Raw genomic sequence first — 27,501 nt, 5'->3', positions numbered from 1 at the left:
CTCAGTCCTCACCTTGCACTGCCCTTGGCAAACTTCACTTTCACAACACCTCACAGGCTCATGGAAAACGTTGCCTCACCAAACGTCAAAAGGCAGAGCTAGGTTCCAGGAGACCAGGGGGAGGGTCAGGGTGAGGAGGGGAGTGGGCTCAGCTGGGGCGAGGCTGCAGGCTCTTTCTCAGACCACCCACAGCAGGGTGGGGGCGGCCCAGCCACCTGCTTGGACAATTTAAAGACCATTCCTCTTGAGCACAAGAGGCTTTGAAATTTTGCACGTAGTTACCTCTTAAAAGAATTCTTCATTACTGACAATGGACATCATACGAAAGAGGATAAATGCTGCACAGGGTGTTACAACACTGTTACTGCATCCAGTTCAGAACTGAAGTGTTTCTTTCTCAACCCATTAAGACCCAGAACTCATGCAGAATGATCTCAGATAGAAAGAGAATGCTGCTCTCTCTCCTTTTTGTACATAGCAAGTAGCACACACACGAGTTGGGGACGGTACACGCTGCCAGCGAGACACAGGCATCAGCAGCCCCTTGCTGGCAGGTCTGAAGGCAGACTCCGGCAGGAACTGGGCAAACACAGGAAGCAGCTCTTTCCCTCACAGGGTTATGCTGACCATCCCAGCAGAATCACTTTAAAACAAGTCAGCTATATTCATAATCTGAAATTAAGCACAAGTAACAAGACTTTGCATATAATTATTAGAACATTTTGAAAACAACCTGAATTAAATAGAATCAACAAACAAATGAGCCCCGAGAAAAAGTATGGAAATTATGGTTCTTAATATAAACTGGCTCCTACAAATCACTAAAAAAAACCCTGGAGCACAGTAAGAACCGTCAGAACAAAAAATGAGAAACTAAAATGACCACAAACACCCGAGAACACACTCAGCATCACCAGACGAGACACTTACACGACTACCAAGTTGGCAAGGACTTACTTCTCTAGTGCCTGGGCAGCAGGCTGCCAGAAAGAGGCCCTTCCTTCCGCGCAGCAGCACCCAGAGCTCCATACCTGGCACGACTCAGCCTGCAGGTGCCACGCCCAGGCAGGGCAGGCATTGCCAGCGAGCACGCAAGCCCACGAGGCTCCCTGCAGCGCAGCTGAAATGACCCGACGCAGCAAGTGAGGGGGCGCTGCCTCTGGTCCTGGTCCCCCCACGACAGCTGCTGAAACACGTGGAAAAATGCGTGTCATAAATTAAGATGTCTAATTTCTTAAGTACAAAAGCTGGTTATAAAACTATATGATTCTAATTCTGTAAAAATTCTTTAAGGAACAAATAAATCCTCAAAAGGATTTACATCAAATACCAATGCCGTTCTTACCAAGAGGGAGGGTCACGGGAGACTTCATTGTCTTCTTTACGCTATCATGTGCTTTGTAGATTTTATGCTGTGAGCATAGGCTTTTTTTTTTTTTAATATTCAGAAAAGATGAATGTATAATGTATCCTATTTAGGGTAATTAAAATTTTTTTCACATATTTCATAATTACAGTCAATAACTTTTATTAACATAATGATATAAAAAACTTCAGTGTGATATACAGAATTCCCAGAGAGTAACTTTAAAACATTTTAATGCTTCGTAAAATCTTAATTTACAAGACACTTTGTCTTACTGCCATGGACTTTTTAATACAAAAATTTTACAATATCTGTTGGCTATAAAACTACAACATTAAGACCAGGGTTGGGTAGTTCCTCCCCTGCCGGCCATTCTGTTATAAGGAGTGTCCATTAGTCCACTGCTAGAACCTCTGTGTGTCAGACACTAAGTTACACGGATTCTGTACATAATTACAAAAGGACCATTTGAATTCCAGTATGTGGTTACACCCCACACCGCAGGCCAACAAAGCTACTGAGCATGAGCCACTTGTAGCCAAGTAAGAATCAGACATGAGAGTCGGCCGGGCAGCCAGACCTTTCTGGTGGAGAATTTAAAGTGGAGAGAACGAACAACGGCTTCGTTAGGCACTGACCCAGGCTAATTCCAGAAAGACCTGGTTGCTTCCAGGAAGCGTGCACAATCCTCAGACTTTCCTGCCCTCAGTCCCCAAAACTCTACAACACTTCCCGTCAACGATATAAAAATACTCTTAGATTCGAGCTTCACTTCACACTCTGGAAGTACCTAAAGGATTTCACGCTCTCTTCTTTGATTTGAGTTTACTGTAACATTTGATCACTCAATCTGGTCAAATTTGAATGAAACAACTGAATGTGGCTTGGCCACACGTGGGCATGGTAGGGGGCAAGGCTCTCCCGTGGCCCCTTGGACACACCATGGGGCCCTCGGCAGATGGCATGGAGGACGGGCATCTCCCTGCACTGGTGCCACACATCTGCTGACTGGGAATAAAAATAACTCAGCACACTTCTGTGCAGTGAGAGGAGCTCATACCATGGTTGGGGAAACGAGCACTTCAACTGAGCAGCAAGAAGCTGGAAACTCAGAAGGTGGTTTGAACCTGAATGTGGCCTATCTTCCCAAAACAGAGCAGCTAAACTGACGGCCCCAAAATGCCACTGTCAAGGATAAACAGCCACACCTGCGGACGGCCGGGCACACCTGTTCCAAGGGAGGCAGCGTGTGTGTGTCCAGTGTCCGGACTGGGGCCCAAGAGTGAGAAGGGCAGCCAGGACTTGGTCCCCGTCCACCGGCCTTTCTGGGCTCTGTGCCCCCCTGTGGAATGGAACTGAAGCAGCGCAGGCCTCAAGTTCTTTCTAGCAGAAATGCTATATATGAACTTGTCATTTGAAGTGGGAATAAATAATTGAATTTTTAAAATCAAAAACTATATTTTTAGCCTAAAAAAAGTGCAAACTGGCAATACAGCAGAGAACCACGCCTGCAGCTCCCGCAGCGCCCATGCCAGGCCCCTTCCCTGGCCCCGTCTGCTCCAACACTGACAGCTATTTCTGTAAACGTGCTTGATGATTAAACTATTTCTTCGAATAATTCAGGAAGTGGTTTCTAAAATGAGATGGATCTGTAAGCAGGGAGGAAGGGGCACAGGGCTCCCTGGGGCCTGGAGTCCCTTTCCCAGTGACCGCAGACACTGCCGATTCCACGCATCCCAGCCCCGTGACTGGTCCCAACCCCTGCCCCAGGGCCAGGAGGGGAGCTGCAGTCACATGTTGTAGGCCACATAGATGGGGTCCAGCTGGTCGGCCAGGAAGCCGTCCCGCAGGTGCATGCGCTGCTTCTCCCCCCGGGAGTTGATGGGGACGACGCCTGGGTCCACGATGACCACCACGCCCACCACCAGGTGGTGCTCCTCCAGCACCACGTTGGTCACCAGGGCCACCAAGTCCAGGGCGTCCTGCTCCAGCCCGTCCAGCTCCACCACCACCACCAGCAGGTTGGTCCAGGTGAACACAGCACTGCAGGGAGAAGGTGGATGGTGTCACCCACAGGGCTGGACACAGGCTCCGGGCCAGGGACACGCGGGAAACGGTGTCAGCTGGAGACTAGTGAAAATTCCAGAGTCTGCTCCCGATGCCACCCTCCTGTTCAGCATCATTTACAATTCACACGTGTCTTACAGGAATATCTCTTCTAGTAAGTTCTCGCTAAAGATCTAGGATATTATTTGATTTTGAAAGCTGGACCTTTCCCTATGCAAGCTCCCCACAAAGCTGGAGAAATCATGGGTAAATTAGGAAATTCATGCTAAAAGCAGAATTGCTTCGGGGTAACTGGAGCTCTTACGTTTTGCCTGTGTTTCTGAGGACAGACTCCTGGTTTAAAAGTGATCAGGAAAAGAGGAAAAGCCAAGGAAATCCAAACCGTGTGTCTCCGGCACGTGATTCCCAGAGCGTGTCTGGGGTCTGCTCCTGGAGAGGCAGGGCTGCTCACACATCCACAGTGGAGGGTCTGCGGGGACCAAGGTCCCCAGGGCTCCCCAGGAGGGTGCTCACCACTCAGCGATGCTCCTGTGTGCACGGATCACCGAGGTCTCAATGTCGATGGGGTGGTAGCGCATGCCTCTTAGCTCTAGCGTCTCGTCCAGAGACCCGACCACATAGAGAGCGTCGTGTCGCTCTGTGGATGGCACACAGTGGGAGCCGGGAGCTGGTGCACAGACACCGTTGACCACTGAGCCCCACCAAGCTGTCCACCCCCGGAAGCAGAGGTTATGCCGACGCGTGATTATGTATTTCACCACGTCTGGAAACAAAACAGCATCTGCAGGGGCTCCTAAAACTCTGCCTGATCTGGTTGGTCTGCTGTGGCCAAGTGACTTCACGATTTTGGGGGGACACGGGGGGAGAGCACCACACATGGCTGGTGAGATGTGCCCATGGGTCCGCCTGGGGAGGACCCAACAGCCTTCTGCCAGCACCCCAATCCTCAGCAGGCTGGGATCCAGGAGCGGTTAAGGGAGGAAGAATAATTTTCAGAGAGGACCACATCAGAGCACCTGAAGAGCAAGCTCTAGCGAGAGGCTCACCGTGCCCAGGAGCCCTCACCTCCGCTGGCATCGGTGAGCTCCGTCCTTCGAAGGAAGCCCAGGAAGCCAGTCCTCGCCCATACGGTCTGGGTGTCTCCGAAGCTCAGCCGGGCACTGAAGTGGTCGGCGTGCAGCCCCTCCTCCCCGTAGACCGTGTAGTACCCGGTGGCGTTATGGGGGCTGCTCACCCAGATCTGGGGCCCAGAGGACAAGACTGCTGGTCACTGCAAGTGCTGGGCTCTGTCCTGAGGCCCAGCAGCAACACAACAGGACACGGCAGGGGAGGGGTCTGGAGCTAAGTTACATTTACAGGCGTGGAAAGCAGACAAGTAACTTCTCCTTCAAGGAAAGCATTCCTCTCCTTGGACCCCGGAGAGACGTTTGTAGGACCGCAGTGTGAATGGGCTCACATCAGATTACTGACAGTAGGAAGGACCTGGGAGTGACCTGTATGTCCACACGGGGCCAGCCAGAGTGAGACCCCACACACGTGTCCCTGGTACCAGAGTGTCGTGGGCCCCCAGGGCATTCTCCTAAACTCAGGGCCCATCTGGGACCCACAGGCAGTTCCCCGTGCTGAGTGCTGGGCTCAAGACAGCTCCAAAAAGCAGCGTTGGAAGGGGAGATGGGTGGCCAGCATGGCCTTCCACCACAAGGAGCAGGCCCCGGCCTGTGTACCCACCCTGACCATCCTGGGGCTACACAGCTGCCCTAACAGGCCTGGGTCCAGCTGGCCGGGAAGGGGTGGTGAGGAGATGCCCCACACCGACTGCACCTGGCCCTGGGGCTGGGGCACCCCCCAAGCGGACGCTGCACCACCCCTGGGAGGCCCCAGGCTTGCCCACACCCTTGTACGGGCTAGACGGAGCCTGGGCAGCGTCCGTGTGGACGCCCTGAGTACGCCTGCAGCAGAGCCCACACGATCCCTGAGCCCACCTGGTGCCAGAGCACGGGTTCCCGGGGCCCACAGCTGAGGCCACGGCCTGCGCTCCGCTCCCTGGTCCCCCGTCCTAAGTTACTCTGGACGCGCCTGCTAAATGCAGGTGGTCAGCACCATGACTCCAGTGCAGCCTGTCTCCTGGGGGACAAGGACCCCTGCCCCATGTCCTCAGGACAGAGGCCCCTCCCTCCCTCTCAGCCTCCGAGTCTGCCCCGGGCCAGCCCCCTCGGGCTGCGGCTCCTGGGTCGGGGCCGGAACTGCCCTTTGAGGGACGGCTGCTTCCTCCTCTGCTGCGGGTCCTGTGCAGCTCCTGGGGCCTCCTGGTGCCTGCAGCTCAGGTTGGGCAACAGGGTCGGGAGCTCATCTGCGGGGAGAACCCTGAAATCCTGCCCAGGGACTGGGTCCAGGAGCACAAACGCTGAGGGGGAAGCAGACAGCTTCTCATAGGTTCCCCAAAGCGTGTGTGACCCCCGAACCTGGGGCAGCAAGGGGGCAGGGTCAGGAGCGGCTCCTGGGGCGCGTGGGGCTCCCGCTCACCTCTCCCAGGTGCGAGTCTCCAAGGGGCCCTCTGGTCTCGGTGTGGGCAATGATGACCTTCACCCCAGGGAGGATCTGGAAGGAGACCGGCTCCACGTCAAGGGCAGCAGACCCTCCTGACTCAAGTGCGTGAGAAACCCTGCCCTTGGAAGCTGCTCCACAGGACACAACACGACGCGTGCATGAGGAGGTCCAGTAGCTAACCTAACCCTGGGCTGGATTTTAACAGAGGTGAGAGATTTTACCAGATAAAAATAAATTGTGAATTTTAGTAAAATCACCCAGTTTCTGAGAATGGACCCTGCTAGGTGCCGAGAGGGGCGGAGGGTCTCCACAAGCACGTGCTCTTCCTGGGACTTCCGCTGAGGCTCCTGGCCAGGGCTCAGGAGTGCAGGGGCGTCCATGCACACGGCCCCCCGAGCCTCCCAGCTCTGGACAGGAGCCTGACCACCAAGAGGCCTTCCTGCTCTAGACACAGAGCTGGGCTGCCGCTGAGCACAGGCTCCCTGACCCACCCAGGGGAGGCTGCCTCGGGTCCAGGACCCCCACTGGGCTGCTCCCGACCTGGACACCTGTCCGTGTCCTCAGTTTCCCCACATGTAAAACGGGAGACGACGGGACCCTCCAGGCAGATGGAGGACAGGAGGAAGAGCCATGGGAGGCCAGTGCAGGTCAGAGCCAGGCCCTCCTCTCCCACACTGTCCCCATGCCCTTGCCCGATGCTGTTCCCTTGGATGCTGCCGGAGCCTCCAGCCTCTCCCTGTGTGGCTCCAATCCTGAAGCTGGAGCCCCTTCCAGGACCCACACCTGTCAGGCCTGAGTTACTGTAACACAGAACCACGGTGGGGGCCATCAAAAAGGGGTTCAGAGCCATAAGTGCGCTGATGCTGACAGTACAGGGAAACATTCCACGTTTGCAAAAAGGGCTGCAAACTGCATGTGGGTGTCTCCATGCTCAGGGAGGACAGGAGTGGGTGGCTGGCCTCCCCTGCACACCTCTCTGTGGGTCTGTGCCCTCCTGCCCACGGCCTTCACTCCCCATCAGCCCCAGCCACACTGGCCCCTGTGGCCCCAGGGCCTTTGCACCAGCTGAGACTTCTCCCCGGTCTCTGCTCCTCTGTGCTCACCCCCAGCACTCACCACGGGCTTGTCGTGAGCTGCCCCTGTTGCCCTGTCCCTCTCTGGGCACCTCCCTGCTCCGGATTGTCAGCTGTGGCCACAGGAGCGTGAGTAGAGTGGGCATGGCCACCCCGGCCTTGGCTCCGGAGCTGTGGGAGGCCACAAGCTGGGGCCATGCGCATCCAGCCTCACAGCCCAGCCCTCTGTGAACTGGCTTCCCTCAGGCCCCCCTCATCGCACTGCCTGATGGGTCCGACCGCCATCCTCCCTTCCTGGCTCTGAGGACGCCTATTCTCCGGTGGCTCATTTTCCCCTGGTGACCACTTCCTGGCTGCCACCTGGACCAGGGGCTGAGTTCTTCCTGGCCCCGCTGGGTCTGTGCACCTGCAGTCCTCCCCGCCAGGCCTGGAGCGTGGGGCGGGGGCCCTCTGCGTCAGCCCAGCCCAGACCCCGGGCGCCTGCGCTCATCGCGAGCGCCTCCCAGGGACCACGTAAGACAGAAAGGACTCAAAACACATACGGAGGCAAGTCCCCTCATACCTTTCCAGACTCTGTCAATGGCAGACTATGCGGAGAACCTCGTTCCACCAAACGTACCCTAAAAATTAACAGGGGAAAGATTTCAGAATCAAATTTATTGTCCAGGCAACAATCTCCAAAAAGGCACCTCATCAGCTGATCAGGAATTATCACATGATGGCAGGTCTGTTGACAACAGCCAAGTGACCACAGCCTTGCTGTGGCCTTGGAACAGTGACTTCAGGTGCCGGCAGGAGCTGGCTTCATGTTTCCTCGGCCCTCGCCCTGGGCCCTCTCTCCTCGCCCCCGTGAATCTCCGCCACCGCTTCCCTCGACCTGCAGCACAGCCATGTTTGGGGGCCGGGAACCAGTTCCCAGCCCTGAAGCTGGGGAGACACAGGCCCCCAGGCCACATCTCCTGATGGAAAGCCCACGTCCTGCCTCCAGACAGGAGTGTGTCAACAAGCCCCGTCGTGGGTTCACCTGTCCTCTACCCCAGAAAAAGCCAAATGCCAAATGCCAAACGCTGGGTCACTGTGAGCGCCCCTGGTTGTGAGGGTGCCGATGAAGAACACGGGGAGAGGGAGGCTCTCCACCAGCTGGGCGTTACCTGTCGTGGCGCAGTGCCCTCATGTCCACGTAGACGGTCGTGGGGTCGGGACCGGCCGTGCCCTGCAGGGGAGCAGCAGAGGAACGTCCACCTGGGGCCGCTCTCGCCCATGTCCGGAGCACCTGCATCCACGTGGGCATGGCCCAGGGAGGGGGTCTGCCCTCCGTCCAAACATCAACCAGGGGATGAGTAGGAGGGAGACCCCAGTAACAATGAACGAAGGTGTCCAGTCGTACAAGGTCACATTTCAGCCCCAACAGCGCCCTTTCCCACCAGCTGCTAGGAAAACACCACTTGGGTCTGGGCGCTCCCACCGAGCTGGGCTCTCTCCAGCCTAATCCTACCCAGGGCGGGCCCTGTAGGCCCCGCTGGCACTGGCTGGAGCGATGTCCTCACTCTCTCCTCTCACCTGATGCTGATCCTGATTAAAGGACATTATGTTCCTTTTCCTTAGATAAGGGACAGCAAATTAAATGGTCACTCTGCCCAATATCATTTCTGAAGGTCCCAGACAATGTAACCTATGTCTGCCCTGGATTTAAAACAAACATTTCTTCACTGAGACTAAACACAGCCCTTCCTAGAGGCAATGTTATGGATGTCAAATGCTTCTGAAAATAGTTTTGCTCTTAAATTTGGTTACAAAGAAGCTTTTTTAACCTGTCAAATAATACCCACTGTGCGCAAAGCCAGACAGCAAAAGAAACACGTTAATTTGGAGAGCCCATGAACTCTCGGGAAGCCCAGAGGCCCCTGGAGGTCAAGGCCAAGGTCAAGTCGTACCTGCTCAGCCAGCTTTCCCAGCCTGTTGGGCTGACAGAGACAAAGGAGGCCAGCGAGAACGAGAGCGAGCGAGACAGGGAGGAGCCACGGGAAACACAAACAGAGCAACAGGACGTGAGAACACGGCTAAGAGAGAGCAAAGTGCGTCACTGCATCTTGAAACGCAAACGAGAACGTCCCAGCGACACTCGTGCCGTGGGCGCCGCCTCCCATGTGCTGACAAGCAGCAGAGACGCCTGTGAGCTTCCAGGAAGGAGGGCACAGGCTTTTAGGTGCTGAGCGGACAGGCAGGTCTGCACTCACAGCCACTCACCACACGTCAACAGTCAAGACTCAGTCACACTTTCCACGCCAGGAGGGACCTTAGAGAGAACCACCTCACCACCTCCCACCACTCAGCAAGGGTCAGCGCGAGGCCTAGACGGTCAGCTGTATCCATGGTGGAGAGGACATCACTGGAACACCGGGAAACAGCAGGTGCTGGCGCAGGACAGGGGCTTGGGGACGACAGAGCGCGCCCAGGCCTGCTCTGGTTCCTGCCCTGGTTCCCTTTCCTCCCAACGACCTCCGGCATGTGCGCCAGGCGTTCAACGTGTCTTAGAAAGAAGTGGGACTGAGATACTAGTATAAAAGCTGGAAGACAGCCAGTCACCTGAAGAAGCGGTAAATAGCACTGCACTGTAGTTAGCTGTTTGGTTTCTGACACCATGTTTCCTTTTAATAAGTAAAATACCTAATGTTTCAAAAACAAACTTGGGGCAATACAAATTATCACACTACTTACAGCGTTTCCATTTAGAATTGCTAAATGTCTTGAAACAGTAAGTTCACTCTTGCATTAGAAAATCACTTGTGTACTGTATCCAACTTAGAAATTCTTCCAGGTAAGACAACAGTTACTGTTCAAAAGCAGTTTGTGCTTTTTTCCAAATAAGCCTTTATTCCTCAAGGAGGAAAGACTCTGTAAAACACTCAGCTCTGGAGGCTAAACTGCCGTTTGGAAAACACAACATCACAGGCTCGGAGGACAGAAAGGCCTGGCACGCGGACACCCCGGGCCCCGCCCTACCTGGAGGCAGATGGCCACGTTGACCCTGCAGCCGAACGTGGTGCTCACGGCACGAGCAGGCAGGCCCAGGTCCCTGAACAGCTTGGAGAAGGACTGCGTGAGAGCAATCCGAGGCCGCTCCTCGGCCACCACCATGCAGGTACGCACACAGGACAGGTCCACACCCTTCGTCTGTGGGAGGAATGGCCTTAGGAACTGAGTGGCCGGAGTGCATGCATGCCACCGGGCTCTGAGCGCCAAGGCAGAGCCACACGAACCCGCTGCCTCCAGGCCGCAAAATTCCAAGTAGGAAGCACCAGGGGGCACCCCAGCTCCGCACCCACACCTGCCTTCTGCGCTGCCAGTGACCCCACCCTCTTGCCCCCTCCCTCTCAGCCCTGAAGCCTCAAAGACCCCATCATGCGCAGGGGGCGCAGGGGGCGGGGAGGGGGCACACAGCAGGGGGGGGGTTCCGGTCCAGCCCACGGCTGGAGGGCCCGGGTCTCCTCCGGTGCTTACCCTGAGCACAGCTGTTTGCGCGCCCAGGCCCCGGGCGCACATCTCCATCACGGAGTAGGAGCAGAAAGTGACACGGGCCCTGTACTGGCTGACGGCCCACAGCCACAGGGACACGTTGCTCTCCAGCTCTGGCGGGGGCACCAGCACCGACTGGTGTCCTGAGTAGACACTGCAGCCACAACAGAGGTGGGTCAGCAGGGCCCAGGGTAGAGGGTGGAGCCACGCTGCCCTGACCAAGTAGGGCTTCAGCGGGAAACACGGGGGTGGGGGCAGGGAGGGGGCCAGGCCCCTGAACACCACTCATGGATGCCAGGCGGGCCTGCTGGCCTGCTGGCCAGGACTGGGCTCTCCGTGTGAGGCTCTGTCCCTCCTTCCCTGGACTGCATGGATTTAAATCGTCTCGGCCCAAGTACTAGTAACAGAGAGTGCGTGAATTTAACAAGAAATTTCCTTTTTCTTTTCTATTCAGTTTCAGATCCAGGCTTCAACCCACCCCACACCCAAACCAACCAACCCAACTCACACATGTATCTTCCACTTCCTGGGAAACAGAACCATATCTGAGAAAGGTGGGGGTCTAGAGAAGCAATTCAGCCCCCCAGGTGCATGGCAGCAGTAGGGGGTGAGGGAAGGTGTGGGGGGTGTTACCTGCTCACTCTCCCTCCACACTCACCTGCACAGACACCACAGGGCGAAGCCGAGGCCGCAGTAGGGGTCCAGGCAGATGGCGATTTGCCTGGAGGGGTACAGCTCACACTGCAGCTTTATGGAGCGGCACAAGGCACTGGTGGCTGCGTGCGACATCTAGAGCGAAATGAAGGCAGTGCTCAGTGATGTGGAAGGAGAGGGTTAACAGCAGGGTCTGCTCTCCCAGCCGCCAGGCCAGAAGTATTCTCTTCCTGAAAAGATGGCTGGCTCAAATCCCACATAAACCAAAGAAGACCCAGGAAACAGCACACCAAAAGTCTTCTAAGTGAAACTCCAGGAAAATAAAGAATTGTAATGGGGCTTTTGGTTCCCAGTAAGGAGATCCACCAAAGCCACCTGGTTGTCGAGACCAAATGCTCACACATCAGATCATGAAATACCAAAATATGCGTTGCTTTCAGGCTAGCCCAATTTAGGGTTTATTGGTATTTTACACAAACTTTAAGGAACAATACTGCTGCTTCAAGCTCTGGGCAGGAGGAAAGGCCTGCGCAGACCTGCACCAGCACCCTTCTGCCACCCCTGGGTCAGGGCTGAGCAGACAGGAGCTGTGACCAGAGCGCCCACCTTCACACCCGCCAGGATCCCCGTCGTTGACACGCTGAAGTCCAAGTACGCGAGCACGTCTGGGGACGGGGGCCTGAAAATGCTGGCCACCTTCTTTTTGGGTATGTCATCTGTCGAGCAGGAGACACGGGCGACGTGGCTGTTACTCAGGCTCTCGCAGGAGACATGAGGCAGGACTCGGACCTGGGGCCTGGGGAGCTCAGAGCAGCAGTTGGACTGCACACACACGTGGGGAAGCTTACTCGCTCCATCGGGGAATGTCACATGGAGTGGACCCTCACCGAGTGCACTGAGCGTGTGGTGACGGGGACAGTGGGCGAGTGGGAAGGACACAGGTCGTGAGAACTGCGTGGGAAAGCTCAGCGGAGCAGGCACCTGGCAAAGGTCACAGAGCCTGTGACGAAGCCAGGATTAACGACTCGGGCACAGCAAGCGCCGTGGACGGGCTCCCAGGGCTCCTGTGCTTCACCAAGTTCCTGCAGGAGCACGAGGTGGACCGAGTACAGGTGGGCATGCGGCAGGGAGCCAGTGAGGCGACAGGACTCCCTTGAGCCATCTGCTCCTGAGCCCACCCCAGGGCCCCACGCCAGCTGCCCTGGACTAGCGCCCTGGGCTGGTCAATGGTATCAGGCAGGCGGGCACAGTACCTGACCTCCTCCATGGGCGGTGCTCTGGTTGACAAGGACAGGCACCCACACCCACCAGTCTGCACCCTGGCTGACACCCATGTGACTGTGCACCTCCAGTTACCAGTGGGGCCTACGGGGGCTGCTGGTTTGGGGTGTCTTGATGGGGAGGGGTTGAGACGCTCTCAGCCCCCAGGCTGACCCGACAGGCCAAGGCAGAGGGGCCGGGGGTTTACAGCCATTCCCATGACCTGCAAGCATTTCCTAGGGTGTGGCAGCATGGGCCAATGATGGGGACAAAGGCCGGGCGTGTGTGCACCGTGGGAACTGTCAGTGTCCCCACAACTATCAACACATGCGGGCATGAGAGGCAGGAAGAGCTCGGTCCACAGGTGCAAAGGCCTCGGGCAAGGACCTCTGCTCCCCTCCAGCCACTCTCTGTTCTGTGTGCCTGGCTCTAGGCTCCAGCTGGTGGACACAGGCTGCTAGGAACCTGCCGGCGAGGCTCCCCACCATGTACTCGGGCTGCTCTTCCCTGACTCTTATTTGTGGGCAGTAACAATGCACACCCTACAACAAAGGAAGCAAGGGGGCTCGTCCCGGGCAGGGGGCGGGCAGCGCACACACCAGCACACCGAGGACGCACACCTGTGTCTAAAATGGTCGGCCAGGTCCTGACATCCACAGCGGCTGCTGCCTCTTTGGACCTGAGCAGCCGCACGATGGGCTGCGTAGTGAGGACGCACGTAGACTTGCTGACCTGCAGACCACAGGGTTGAAGCACGAGTGAGACACAGCGTCCGGGAGCCAAGTACTCGAGGGCCCAGGCCCAGGCCACCCCACCAGCTGCTGTGCACGCCCACCTCCACGATCATCTTGACGGTGGGGAGCGTGGTGGCCAGGTTCTGGGGGTGTGGGGGCCGCACGGTGACAGGCACACAGCCACAGTACAGGCAGCCGTAGAAGGCGGCGATGAGGTCCAGCCCTGGGAGACACGTGGTCAGAGGGCATCAGTGGTCAAAGGCGGCCACAGCTCGACAAGAAGGACGAGGGAAGCGGATCCGCTTTGCTTGGATGAAACCACCCACTTTATACCGACTGGGTGTTCACAGAACACAGCACATTAGGGATGGACAGACAGCAGTCCTCACTGCAGGTCGCCCCTGCCCAGACCCTGGGAGGCCAGGGAGGGTGGTGCGCAGCCAAGGCACAGATGTCACAGATGTGGGAGGCCCGGCCCCGTGGACAGTGCCCTCTGCCCGCCATCTCTGTGTGACAGAGTGGGCGGCAGGGCGGGCAAGGACAGCAGGGTTCCTCTGAGGGTGAGCTGCCTGCCCCAGAGGCCCCACAGCTCCTTGCAGGCATCTGTGCCCGAATGTGGGGGCCTGGACGCTTCTCCTGGGGAGGCCCATACCCCTGGGGGTGGGCCAGGACATCCACCTGACTCTTAAAGACATGACACATTGTTCCTTCAACTTTTCTACTTGTTTAAAATTCTCTATAATTAAAACCTGGGGACGCTGGATCTTGAAATCTATTTTCTCCTCTTGAACTCAAGTCTGACTTGAGAACACCTGTGCCCCCACACCCAGGAGGCCCCTCCAGGTGCTCCCCTCAAGTCAGACAGGGCCCTGTCTGGCATCCTTAGGCTACAAGACACCAAACTCAGGCTGCTGATTCCAGAGTTACAGTAAACATGCCACGTTTAACCCAGCTGTGGGTTTCGCCAGACTACAAGCTGATGCCCCACCAGGTCTGGGGCAGCTCAGTGTGTTACTGACGGAGCCAGAGCCCACCCACCCAGACCACCGCCTGCACTGCGTCCTCACACCCAGCACGACCACTCAGCCCCTGCACCACGAACATCACCCCAGAGAACCCCGATGAACACAAGAAAGCATCATCCAGGGGTCACTTCCTGGAACCCACACAGCTCACCTGCCCTCGTGTGCACCTTCCTCTTGTCCTGGCGTCATCCGCGAGCATCTGGAGCGCCCACCCCTCCTGCACCCCACCTTTCTGCAGCTTCCAGAGAACACTGGTTCTTAATACCTTGGGTCACACACCCCTCTGGGAAGGGGTCTTAGCTCTCCCCAAGAAGTGCACAGCAGGCCCCGTGTGCACCCGCAGAGCGTCTGCACCCCTCAGCCTTCACGCAGGGCCCGGCTCTGCCCTCTGGCTACTAAGTACATTTGCTACCTGCTGGTAAGCTTTTAAAGTGTAACTTCAGAACTTTCACCATGCATTTTCCTTTATTCACTAAAATTTTTTTATGAACAGGGTCAAATGTACCGCAGAGCAGAGCGGGGCTCAGGCCCCGGTCTGTCTTTTCTTCTCCCTTCCTGTGACTGCAGCCCCAGCCCTGAGCCCCAGAAAGCCTCCCGTCCTCAGGGGCGCTCAGCCTCCTCCCCCGGAGCCCAAGGGCAGGTAAAGAGTAGGGATGGCCATCCGTCCTGGAGGAAAACGGCCACATGTTCCAAGAGTGGAAGGTGCAGAAGTAGCTATGATGCCAGCAGGGGTTCTGGAGTGTCCAAGTCACCCCATGTCCAGATCAGGAACCAAGCCAGGCTGCCACCTCGCCGTGGCTCCTGAGCAGGGAGCATGTGGCTGGGTGGTCACCAGACGTCCACGCTCCATGGCAGCCCCCCGGGGAGTGGCCCCCCAGCTCCCTCAGCAGCAAGAGTCCCAGCACAAAGTGCTGGGGCCCGTGGGTGTCCAACGGACATGCGGAAGAGATGGGACGCTGGGGCCTGGGCACACGGAGCAGCACAGTGGACGCCAAGGGAAACCACGTGTAGGAGATCCAAGATTCACCTACACAGAAGCCAGGAGTTCCAGAAGCAGGAAAAGAAGAGGCAGTAACGAAAAAGAACATTTTCCTGAGATGAAGATTAAATGGGCAAGGAAGTGGGAAGGTCCCAGGCTCGAGCATATCCCAGAGAGGTTCCTGAAGAAGAACAAGCTGATAAAGAGGAGGAAGTGACACCTTATCACCTCCAACCCTGGAAGGGCACCAACTTGGCCCGGAGAGACCCGCAGAAACCTGGGGCTCCTGGTCCAGCTAGGGCACAGCAAGGAGACATGTATCCCGAGTGTGTGGCACCCAGGTGCCAGATCTGGGAGAAACCCACCCCGAACAGCCAAGAGCAGACTCCCAGAACGAGACCCCGTGACCGGGCAGGAGAGAATGGAGTGGGCCGTGGGAGGGAGCTGGGGGTGAGGACAGCGTCGGGGCTGCACTGGGGGAAGAGCGAGGGAGGTTTCCGAGAACCCGCATGGGGCAGGGAGGGCACCGGAAGGCCTGGAGTCCCCAGGGAGGCTCAGTTGTTCCCACCGGGGGGGACACCAGTGTCCTGTTCTCAAAACTGTAGTTCTGGTCAGAGGGCAGGGAGAGGAGACCACTCAAGTACTCACTGGTGACAGCTAACATCTGGGAAGGTTTGGGACCAGCAACCCAGTCCAACAAAGCAGGGCCCAGGGAGTGGGGCACAGGGCAGAGTTGGGGAGGGAGGCCCAGAGACGGCGGCCCAGGGGCCACATGAAGCTAAGGCCCTCACAAGGTGTGAAGAAGAAACAGGAGCAGAACATCACCTGCCCATACAGGCAAAGGCAGCAGCTGAAAACTCGGGCTGGTCTTCAACTTCAGAATGTGCGAAAATACATGAAAAGAAAATGATACAAGACGTAAAAGAATAACAAATGAGAAGCAGAAAGTCAGAAATGAAGACAGACCTAGCAGGGGCCCCAGAGCAGACAACGGACACAACCTCAGGATGATGGACGGACGAAAGGATGGACAGAGAAGGCGGAAAACTCCAACAGAAACGCTTCCAGAGAACATGTCAGAGCAGATCCAATGCGAGGCGAGGACACGAGGACACGAGGGAAACCAGGAGGGGGCACACGGGAACCGTGGCTCCAGAGAGCCCCCTTCAGGTCAGAAAGAAGACCTGCAACTACACGTTTAAAGGCACCTCACACAAGGGAACGCGGACCCAGAGCAAGCAAGCTTACTACTATGTATGCGCTGTAAGGAAAGGAAAAATACCCTTTTGATACCAAGGCCAAGTGACCCCTATGAGAACGGACATCAGGGTCTCATTGGCCTTGGTGCTTGAAGCCAGGAGAAAATGGACACGTTAGAGATGCTCGAGAAAAGAAAATGCAAGTCAACGGTTTCCCATCCAGCAAAAATGACTTCCAATTACAGAGTGTACAGACTGCCATCAACAAGCAAGAACTTGGGATACTGTTCCCTTGAGCCCTTCCTGAGAAGTCGACTCTAGAAAACCAGTGCACCAGGAAGACGCAGGAGTGGGCACTGGGCCCAGATGCAGGGAAAAGGGGCAGAGGCGGCGGGTGCGGGAAAATGTGAGCAGTTTCAAAAAGCACACTGGTGGTCGCCTGTCACTACCAGTACTTGGCGGTGCCACTGGTGATGGAGGATAAAGCAAGTGAGCAACCACGGGGTACCTGAGCTCCGTCATCTCCCCCACCCTGGAGAACCAGGATTCCTGGTGGGGGAAAAGGAGACACAGACACAATGTAGAAAGGGTTCAGTAAAACCCTGTAACCCTGAACTGAACGGGACACACAGTGTGAACGCAGGAGGCACTGCCTGAGACGGACAAGGACACCTGCTATCATGCCGAGCTCTGCTCACTGGGAGGGGACAGACAGCAGCTCACCTGGAAACCCGTTCTGGGGGCCGTTCTGGGGGGAACTGACCAGAGCGTCTGGGCTACCAGGCAGCCAGGAGGCGTCAGGATGAGAGGTCACACTGAGCACCTGGGAGCAGCACCCCCAGAATGATGGGAAACAATTCGTGTCACTACCAGAAGGAAAGACCTGACACTTACTCTGCTGTTCACAGGTGAACCCTAGCCCTGGTGGCTTGGCACTACCGAGGGGAGGACCGGTGAGTAAAGAGAATGACAGAATTATAAGGCCACCACTTTGTGGCCCTCCCGAACTAGTGGGGGTGGGACGCTGGGCACCAATGGCTGCTAGTACGCTAATTCCACAGAATGAGAGACCCGACCTGCAGTTTCTGAGGAGATAGCTCTATACTGCTTGGGGTCTTGGCGAGGCCCATGAACCTGGCAGTGGCCCAGGGTCTGGGCCCGCTGAGCAGCTCCAGACTGGAGGACGCCACAGGGTCAAGGAGCGGGCAAGAGGGCAGCCTGCAGATTCAGCGATGTAACAACATGTCAGATGGAAAGAAAGCCGGCAGATGGAGCCATGATGTCCAGGGTGCTCAGCCAGGCGAGCAAACTGGGGAGAAGCGGTGACCCCGGGAGGCAGGACAGAGGCTGACGTGGGGATAATGAGGAGGTGCTGGGATGGGCAGGTGAAGACCCACTTCTTCAGCTGGCTGGCAGTTAGAGGTTAGAGGCATCTGCTCTGCAGGGAGAGACTGGGGAGGACGGGGAGAACAGCCGTGTGGAAAAGACAGGAGGAAGGTGCAGCCGGTGGCACTAAGACCTGGGCGGGGGGGGGGGGGGGGCACCCGCACAACCAGACTGTCCCTGCTCACAGGCTGCAGGTGCTGGGGGAAGATGAAACAGCATCAGGCTCAGAGGCGGCAGGCTGGGCCTGGAGGCTCCACCTGCTTACCTGGGGGGTAGACCAGTGCCACGTGGGCCCCGGCGCTCAGCTGAGCCTTCTCCGTCAGGGCAGCAGCCACTCTCTCGGCCTTTTTGTGCAGCTGGATGCAGGTCGCGGTGCTGGTGACAGTGCCCTGGGAAAGCAACCATGGGCACCACTGAGCCGGGGGCCAAGGGCGCCTGCTCAGGGGATCTGGGGACACTTGTGCACACCGTGTCCCACCCTCGGCTGGGAGTTGGGATGCAGCCCTGACACACCCGCCGCCTTCTCCAGCCCCTGCATCTCAGCTAGGGCCCTGGCAGGGGCTCTTCCACCAGCAGTGAAGGGCCTGGCCACTAAGCGTCTCCTCAGAGCCTGCCTGTCCACGACAGTCAGGCTCAGAGATGAAAGTAAACTCTTTTGGCCTTTTTGAGAAAATATTTAAAATATTACAATATCATAAGGAATAATCGAATAAATATCCAGTTTCTCATTACCTAATATTTTAACACTGTTTCAACTTCTTTCGTAAAATACATCATCACCACTCTACACACACCCCCAGTCCACCCTCTCCCTCCCCAGAAGCCACCATTATCCTGAAAAGAAACACACATCAGTAAATAGCAAACAAGAAGTAAACAAACACTTCATGCACGTGCAGATGCCACACCAGCCAGGTCCGTGGCCTGTGTCACCTGCAGCCTGCTCTTTCTGGGCGTCTGGGGGATGAGCGGCTGGTGGGGTGGCCCCGCACCTGAGGGCTCAGCATTCACCGGGGTCTCTGCTGAGGACCTCTGGGCCGGGACCAGCCCCATGCTAATGACCCCCTCCTGCCACTGACCCAAGTCAGGCCTCGGCTCTGTCAGTCCTTCTTAGGAAAACCATCAACACCCTTCAGGCCCAGGGTAGCATCCAAACCCCTCACTTCTCCTCAGCTTGGGGTCCCACCGCGCAGGCCCCGGGGTTCTGCACCGCGAGTTAGACTCACACCTCACACCCAAGCTGAGGTGCAGAGCGTCACGCTGGGCACACCCCAGGAGCCCAAAGGCCCGGAACCCCGCCAGGCCCCTCGGATGACCTGGATCCCTCAGGCCAGGGGCCGCCTCGTGCTGGGGCACCACATGCACAGGCACAGGCCTCCTCCTGGGTCAAAGGTCAGCACATCTTCGGGGACTTACGGACAATTCAAACCTGAGAAGGCTGGCAAACCAAAAGAAATGCAAAACCTTATGAGTGACTTTAAGCCAAGTCTGGGATGGATCTGGAGAAGGCCAGATGGTCTTCTCTTGGCTCCTCCTGAACTTTCGAAGCTCAAGACGGTCTTGGGCTTTTCTGGGCTGACCGCATGCCTGGTAAGCATGTCTGCACAACTCCCCCTGGGCAGCTCCCCACCCCAGGAAAGCGCCCCGCTGCACAGGCGTTCAGCCAACAGCCCAGAGCCAGTCTCGGGCCCTTGCAGGACCCCTGCCCTCCGTCTCTCCGAACAGTCACCTGGTGTCTGGACACAGCCTCCGGGGCCCTCCTGCTCCCACACTCACCCTCATAATCCAGAGGAATTGCTCCGAATCACAAGCTGCCTGTCGCTCCTCAGGGCTCAGGTCTGGGGCTTCCCACCACCCACTAGTTAAAGTCCAGTGCCCCGGCCCCGCCTGCTCCCAGCCCTTCTGTATGGATCTCCAGGCCTCGTCATGAGCTGACTCTGTCTTGGTCAGCTGTCATTTACTGGCTTTCTCCACGTTTCAGAACTCAAACAATCGTAAAACAAATGTTTACTGAGCATGGTCTCCATCTGCAGATCCACTGTGAACAAGGAAGATAAGGCCTCTCTTGTGGACTAGTTTGCCAGCAGGGAAGACTCACTTCAGTGCCCTGAGAACAGGGGCCTTTCTTATCTTACTTAACACTGAGTGCATAAGCAGGCACTGGCCAGTATGTTTTGAGTGAAGAACCAGTGGCCAGCGGTGGGCAGTGTGTGTTTCTAAAACCACAGCAGCCCCGCTACTGCATCAGAGCACAGGCCCTGCGGCCCCTGCCATGCGTCTGATGGCGAGTCATGCAGGGTTTTTACTGTTACTTAACTGTCACTTTTTCATACTTTGTCTATCGGCCCACAACTGGATGTGAGGATTACTTTCTCCTTCTTTACACCTTAGAAGCCCACAGAAAGGCAGTGAGACGTATCTGTCTTGCTAAAGCTATAAACAAATGCACAAAGTCTAAATTCCTAATTTTCACAAAGTAAACACCTCCTCTTAACTCACTTAACATGCACACTGGGCATAATCAAGACAAGCTCATGAGGATTTTCCTGTTAGATGTGAGATCCTCAGAGATGTAACTGCATGGCTTGTGTGGAAGCTGAGGCTCCACAGAGAGAACCACGCCAGCCACAGGCCTGGGCGTCAAGGCTCGCTGTTCTCCGAATGTGAGACCATGAGGCCGAGCGCCACACCCATGTGGCTGGCAGGCCTCACCTTGGCGTTGAGCAGCAGGAACAGCGGATGCTCGGGGGTGGTGTGGGCCCGCCACCGCAGCACGTCTGGCAGGAACAGGAACTGCGGGAAGGGCACGAGAGGCTCAGTCCTGGCGGGGTCCCAACCGCCCAAGAGGCGCCCCCTCAACCGCTGCCCACCTTACCTTCCTTGCCTGGTCGCTGTCCTCCAAGTGAGCCAGCTCCCTCCCCGAGGCCTGAGCAATTCTCTTCCCGGCAACCAGATTCCCGACAATCATGGAGGCTGGTCCGACCTCTAGAACACGAGGGACTTCTGAGTGGGACGTGGGGGAGTGTGATGGATAATGACACACGACTTCTATTTACAGGCAGTCACTTGACTCTTCCCTAAGACACAGGTGTTCGGGAAACCAGCTACAAGGTTGGTGCTAAGTATCAGAGACTCTCTCCTCAATGTAAGCAATGCTATCTAAGAAACTCACTGCGTGGCATGGGCCTGGGGGCTCTGATTTGAACTTGGCCACAGCTGAATGCAATGTATTTCACTGAAATCTTCCCGATTAAATGAATTTTACTTAATGATATTTTATGTGTTCAAATATCAAGAAAAGTTAGCATTTACTAAGAATTTACATAACCAAAGGAATGAAAATGTGTACATAACAGTTAAATCAGGGAAGGGAAACCCTGTTGCCGAGACCTCCCAGGTCCCACTGGCCAGGAGGCCATGGCAGATCGCAGCGCTGAGCAGCGCACGCGCAGCCCGCCATGGTCCCATGGGCTTAAGAGTCCAAGCCCCGGGCACCATCTCTGCCCCCAGGGAGCCACCGCCCAGCCTTCAGAGCCAAGGTGCTAGGCTTGGCTCAGTCCTGGGATGGGCTCTAACAGGCGAGGAGCGCAACCACGACGTGCTCTCATTCCAAGGGGTCAGGAGGCGGTGATGGACTTGGTGTGCCATCTGCTCTGGCTTTTAACCCCACCCCCAAGGGATGTGAGGTCCAACAGGGCAGCACCATTTAAACCCAAGTGTAGCTGCCACTGACTTTAAGGCTGAATAGACGTGTGTTGTTGTGTACAACTAACCTGGCTGTTTCTGGCGAGGTTTGGGGAGGTTGGTAACACACATGTGAGGGCACATTAGCACATTACATGGGTGCAGCATCCCCTCCAGAAAGCGCTGCTTGGTTTCAGAAATGTGAATCCCTCCGAGAGGAGCCTTGGGCAAGGTGTTGGCGGGAACCAGGGCCAGACAGTACACGCCCACCTGGTGGATGCTGTCGACGGCCTGTACGGGGGCAGAGACAAGGAGCTGTGTTTGAGCACATGCTGGCTCCTCGGGCTTGTGAGAAGCTGGAGGCTGGGAGCAGCCCTGGGTGAGAATACTCAAGACCCTGGGATGTTTTGCTAAGTGAAAAACAGGGAGAGACAAGAGTGTGCTTTGCGTTATTCCACACACACACACACACACACACATACACAAATTCTGCGTCTGTGTACATGTGGATGGGAATCTGCAACTGCACGTTACAGACAGAAAGTTAGACAAGCCATAAAAGTGATCATGTGACCTCCTGCGGGAGAAGCCCTGGGAAGGCAAGGCAAAAGCCAGACTCCTCTGAACATACCTTGTTTTCAAATTTGACTTTGGAACCATGTAAGTGTTTTACATACAAAAAACTTAAAAATTGACAAAGCAACCCATAACAACTGAAAGTAAACTAAAACAAATGAACTCAGCGAAACTGGAATCAGGTTGGTGGCACAGCCCCACAGAAAGAATGTATTCAAAGTGACTTTAAACATAGCAATTTGATTAGTCCAGTTGTAGTGGGACACACCTTATGGGCAAAAAGAATTGAAAAAACATTGTAAGCTGCTCTTGGAAATCTCATGCTTCAGAGGTTGTGTGGGGGCCGCTGTTTGGAGACTGCAGTGTGTACAGAGTGGCCTCAGGTCCAGGAGAACCTTTGCTGCAGTCCTCGACCACCGCGGTTCTTCAGCGTGGGAGAAAGAGCAGAGCTACGGAAAAACCCTGAGGACGTGAGCTTGAGTTGGAACCAGCAGCATATGCTCATGATGTGGGTGATCTTGCAAGAAAGTTGACATCACTTCCTACTCTGTCTGAAAAAAGCCAGTAACATCATGTGCCCAGATGGTGGTCCTAAATTCTGTTTCCCCCGAAGAAGCAGGGCTCTAGGTCTAGGACATGAACTGCACCACCTCCCCGAGTGTCCGAGCTTCTGCTCTCAGTGTGGCCTCAGAGAACCAGGGGTGTGTCCACAGGACTCAGGAGCTGATCCGAAGAGGCCCCCACTGACCACTGATAAATAAAGAGAATAACTGTAATCCAATAGCCCACAATAAAACAGAAAACAGAACAACTCATTGGTCACTTTCAGAGGCTTCCCGGAACCAGCTTATCACCCTGAAGTCAACCTTGGACCTCATTTTCCTGCACAACCTGCTACAAAGAAGGCCATGTCCTCTGAACTTGCCTGGGGACCCGGAGGGCAGCTTCTCTTCTTTCTCAAGAGTGTTTTGGCTATTCAGTGTCTTGTGTGTTTCCACAGAAATTTTAACATTGTTTGTTCCAGTTCTGTGAAAAATGTCACTGGTAATTTGCTACGGATTGAGCTGAAGCTGTAGACTGCCTTGGGTAGCGGGGCCATTTTAACAATACCGATTCTTCCAATCCAAGAGAACAGTGTATCTTTCCATCCGTTTGTGTCATCTTCGATTTCTTTCATCAGCATCTTATGGTTTTCAGAGTACAGGTCTCTTGTCTCCTTAGGTAAGTTTATTCCTAAATATTTTATTCTTTTTGATGCAGAATTAGTATTGTTAAAATGTCCATATTACCCAAAGCCATCTGCAGATTTAATGCAATCCCTATCAAAATACCCATGACATTTTTCACAAAAATTGAACAAACAATCCTAACATTTGTAGGGAACCACAAAAGACCCTGAATTGTCAAAGCAATCTGGAGGAAGAAGTACAAAGCTGGAGGTATCATGCTCCCTGAGTTCAAGCATCATAAACTACAGTAATCAAAACATAAAACTACAGTAATCAAAATCTGAAAGCTACAGTAATCAAATTTGTGGTACTGGCACAAAAACAGATGCACAGATCAATGGAGCAGAATGGAGAGTCCAGAAATGAACCCACATATATGTGTCACTTAATTTACAACAAAGGAGGCAAAAACATACAACAGTGAAAGACAGCTCAATAAATGGTGTTGGGAAAACTGGACAGCCACACACAAAAGTACAACAGTGAACACCATCTGACACCACACAAAAACTAACTCAAAATAAAGACTTAATGTAAGACCTGAAACCATAAAACTCCTAGACGAAAACACAGGCTATGGTAAACTCCTTGACATTAGTCTTGGTGATAATGTTTTGGATTTGATCCCAAAAGCAAAGGCAACAAAAGCAAAATAGGCAAGTGGGACAACATCAAACCAAAAGGCTCCTGCACAGCAAAGGAAACCATCAGCAAAATGAAAAGGCAACATACCCAATGAGAGAAAATATTTGCATATTATACATCTATAAACTCATACAACTCAATAGCAAAAAAACCTAAATAAAGCAATTAAAAATGGGCAGAAGACCCGAATATTTTTCCAAAGAAGACATACAGATGGCCAACAGACACAGGACAAGATGCTCAACATCAGTAATCATCAGGGACATCAAAACCACCATGAGGTGGACCTCACACCTGTCAGAAGGGCCATCATTAAAAAGACAAGAAATAACAAGTGTCAGTGAGGATGCGGAGAAGCAGGAACCCTCATGCACTGATGGTGGGAGTGTAAACTGGTGCAGCCGCTGTGGAAACAATATGGCAGTACCTTAAACAACTGAAAATAGAACCACCATATGACCCAGCAATTCTGTTTCTTGGTATTTATCCAAACAAAATGAAAACACTAACTCAAAAAAACACATGCACCCCAATGTTCATTACAGTGTTATTCACAACTGCCAAGGTACAGAACCACCTAAGTGTCCATCAACAGATAACTGGATAAAGAAAATGTGGTATATTTATACAAGGGAATACTTCTCAGCCATAAAGAAGAATAAAAGCTTGCCGTTCACAACAACATGGATGAAACTTGAGGACATTATGCAAAGTGACGTAAATCAGATGGAGAAAGACAAATACCATATGATCTCTCACATGCGGAATCTAAAAACCAAGAAACAGCTCACAGACAGAACAGACTGGTAGCTGCCAGAGGCTGGGCTGGAGGTGGGAGAAATGGGTGAAGGGGTCAAAAGGCATGATGTCCAGTTATGAGATGAATGAATTCTGGAGTTGTGATATACAGCAGGATGACCACAGTTAATACTACTGTATTGCGTACTTGAAAGCTGCTCAGAGTAGATCTTAGAAGTTTTCATCGCAAGAAAAAAATTCTATAACGTGTGTTGATGGATGTTAACTAGACTTACTGTGATTATTTCAGTGTAGAACAGACATCTGATCATTGTTACACCTGAAACTAATATAGTGTCAATTATACCTTAAAATTTTTAAAAAGTTATTGTTTTAAGATGTGACACTGGTATTTCTTTTTTAAAGAAACAGATACTACAATTTGCAGATAAAACCTGTGGTGTTGGGACTTGTTTCAGAACACTCCTGAGGGAGAAGGAGGGGCAGGTGGGGTGCAGGCAGGACCTGGCCTGGTAGCCAGTGAAGCAGGAGGCAGGAAATGCGGGAGCTGTTACACTCTTCTTCTTATGTTTAGTTCATCAGAAATATTCCACAATAAAACACTAACATTTTTATTAAAAACAAAAGTAAATATTAGAAAAGTGATCTCTGAAGCTCAGGCCTGGCCTCGCTGACAGGGCGAACCCGTGCCCGCTGGACCTCAGCCGCCTCAGACAGGTCCCCTCTAGGGAGGATGGGGCCCTGCACCCTCCACAAACGACCTGCACATGTTGGGACAGCAGGGGCTTCTCTGAAAAGAGGCCAAGACTGGACTTCATCGCTTGTCCACAGAAGCTTTACCCCCACTGCCAGAAATTTACCCCACTGTCCACCAAGACGGGAACAGAAAAGCAAAGGAACACAGCTTGGCCATAGGGGAAAGGGCCACGGGTCCACCCACCACCACGGGGAGCGGCAGCCTACCTACAGACCAGCGGTGCGTTGGGGGTGGGGTGCTCTTCCGGCCACTACTGGGTGACCCATCTGTCAGACCTGCCACCCCACGCACTTGAAAACCAGCTCACTGTGCGTGTGGGTTACATTCAGGAAGGTTGGCTAGTAGATCCTCCCCAAGAGGCAAGTCCAAGGTTTGTGCTCCTCCCTGGACCTGAATCTCATCCCGCCCCGCCCAGGAGAACGTGTAGAGACTGGTTCAGGGTTCAGGATGTGAAGGAAGGGCAGGAGGGGCAGCACACAGCTCCGGGGACCAAGGGTGGGGTGGGACGGGGGCGTGACGGCAGTAACAGGGCCCAGGCCACACATCTGACCTCCCCACAAGCTGGAGGGGCGGCACAGGGGCCCTGGGCAGCACCTCCATCCCCGCCCCGCACCTGCAGCACGCGGCTCATCCACCGGAAGCTGTCCTCCTCAGAGGCGTCGGGCCGCTGCTCTGCCACCAGCACAATCCGGTCTTCGCGCAGCACCGGCACAGAGAACACCGCCACCCTGGGGATAGGGATGGCGCCCAGGCAGCCCAGGCGCAGATGCCTCGTGTCATGAAGCCGTGGGCTGGTGGGCAGCCATGCAGCTCTGTGCCCCACTTCCCCACCAATGCTAAACAGAAGGAAGAGGTGGGGAAGCAGCTGGTGTCCTGCAAAGGGACACCCCCTCTTTCCCAAGACGCCTCTTTGTGCAAGAATCTTCGTGGAGAGGTTCTAGTTACTACACATTTTCAGTCCAACTGATTCTCTCCCAGTGAGCGGATCTGCTGTGTCTGTGACAGGGAAGCGGACCTGTTCCTCCACCATCTCCCTTCCTCCCTTAGACTCTGCGCTGCCCCCGCCCACAAAAGTCGAGCACTGTGTCCCCAACCAGCCTGCACGTCTGCTGGTCCAGCCCTGGGCTGTCAGGCGCACCCCTTGCGCGCGGGGACAGGCCTGCACGTGCGCCACGCTTTTATGCAGCACTTCACCCAGTATTAAAACTTCCTTACTTTCATACATCTTGTTCCTCTTAGTACCTCACCTGAAAGTGTTCTCACAAAAACAGTTTCCTGTGACAAAACTTCTGAAACTTAACACACCCAAAGCATCTTTATTACAACTGCATTGTCAAGTGACAATTTGGGGCGGACATAAAGTCTAGAAGTTCCTTTGAAAACCTAAAAACGTTCTTGCGCTGCATCCTCCCAGCAGGGGTATGAGGCTGGGAGGCCCCACCCTGCGGACCCTCCTCTCTGGGTCTGCTGTCTGGGTGCCAGCCCTTCTCGCCCACTTCTCTTACTCCGTCTGTTACTCTGCTGCTTTACTTCCGCAGTAGCGTCTCAGCCTGGCTTCCCAGAGAACCAGCTCACTTTCCCGCTGTCTGCCCTACGCTCACTCCATCTATGAAACGACCGTCTTGTTACCACGACGTCTGGTATTACTTCCTGCTGTGAGGCAGGCTCCACTTCCTGTGCACAGCTCCTCCCTGGTGGAGCCTCCCGTCCCCACCCTAACTGCCTCATCAAGGAGAGCCCTTCACCCCCAGGTGCTATTTGTTCTGGTGGCCAGGTGAGGAGGCAGTCCCCAGTGGACACCTGCGCCAACAGTGCCCCAGTTTCTGCTGAGTCCCACGTCCCCAATCCAGGCTGCAGGGTTCACACCGCAGGCCTGCCGGCTAGCTTCTCCTGAACAGCCATCCACACCCTCACCCTGACTGTGCTGACCCACCACGGGCCAAATTCCCTGGTTTCTTTAAGGTATACTCTAAGGAAGGCTCCGGACAAGCTCCCAGGCACCCTGGTCTGAGCAATAAAAGCACCCCCTTAAGAAAAATAAATTT

At 54.8% G+C, this 27,501-nt stretch overlaps 1 protein-coding gene across 10 annotated transcripts in view; it reads right to left on the bottom strand.

Moving 5' to 3' along the window:
- Window positions 1–257: 257 nt before the first annotated feature.
- The window catches only part of DIP2A (disco interacting protein 2 homolog A), an 83,195-nt gene continuing 55,951 nt past the window's right edge, over window positions 258–27,501 (bottom strand). For 4 of the 10 annotated variants that reach the window (XM_031461223.2, XM_031461242.2, XM_031461249.2 and 1 more), the window contains 18 exons: window positions 26,070–26,184; window positions 21,580–21,781; window positions 20,682–20,791; window positions 20,519–20,599; window positions 18,072–18,195; window positions 13,319–13,440; window positions 13,083–13,215; window positions 11,830–11,939; window positions 11,228–11,358; window positions 10,555–10,723; window positions 10,057–10,227; window positions 8,205–8,266; window positions 7,616–7,673; window positions 5,957–6,031; window positions 4,499–4,673; window positions 3,947–4,100; window positions 958–3,409; window positions 258–672 (listed from right to left, as the gene is read on the bottom strand). In XM_031461223.2, the coding sequence (XP_031317083.2) occupies window positions 3,157–3,409; window positions 3,947–4,100; window positions 4,499–4,673; window positions 5,957–6,031; window positions 7,616–7,673; window positions 8,205–8,266; window positions 10,057–10,227; window positions 10,555–10,723; window positions 11,228–11,358; window positions 11,830–11,939; window positions 13,083–13,215; window positions 13,319–13,440; window positions 18,072–18,195; window positions 20,519–20,599; window positions 20,682–20,791; window positions 21,580–21,781; window positions 26,070–26,184 (2,245 nt within the window). In that variant the 3' untranslated portion in view covers window positions 258–672; window positions 958–3,156. Of the gene's footprint in view, window positions 673–957; window positions 3,410–3,946; window positions 4,101–4,498; window positions 4,674–5,956; window positions 6,032–7,096; window positions 7,225–7,615; window positions 7,674–8,204; window positions 8,267–10,056; window positions 10,228–10,554; window positions 10,724–11,227; window positions 11,359–11,829; window positions 11,940–13,082; window positions 13,216–13,318; window positions 13,441–18,071; window positions 18,196–20,518; window positions 20,600–20,681; window positions 20,792–21,579; window positions 21,782–26,069; window positions 26,185–27,501 lie in introns of those variants that run through there. The other 6 variants (XM_031461224.2, XM_064476841.1, XM_031461238.2 and 3 more) reach the window with 4 other exon arrangements.

The sequence above is a fragment of the Camelus dromedarius genome, chromosome 2 (assembly GCF_036321535.1).
Source record: "Camelus dromedarius isolate mCamDro1 chromosome 2, mCamDro1.pat, whole genome shotgun sequence".
NCBI lineage: Eukaryota > Metazoa > Chordata > Mammalia > Artiodactyla > Camelidae > Camelus > Camelus dromedarius.
This window is presented reverse-complemented; position numbering and strand designations above follow the sequence as displayed.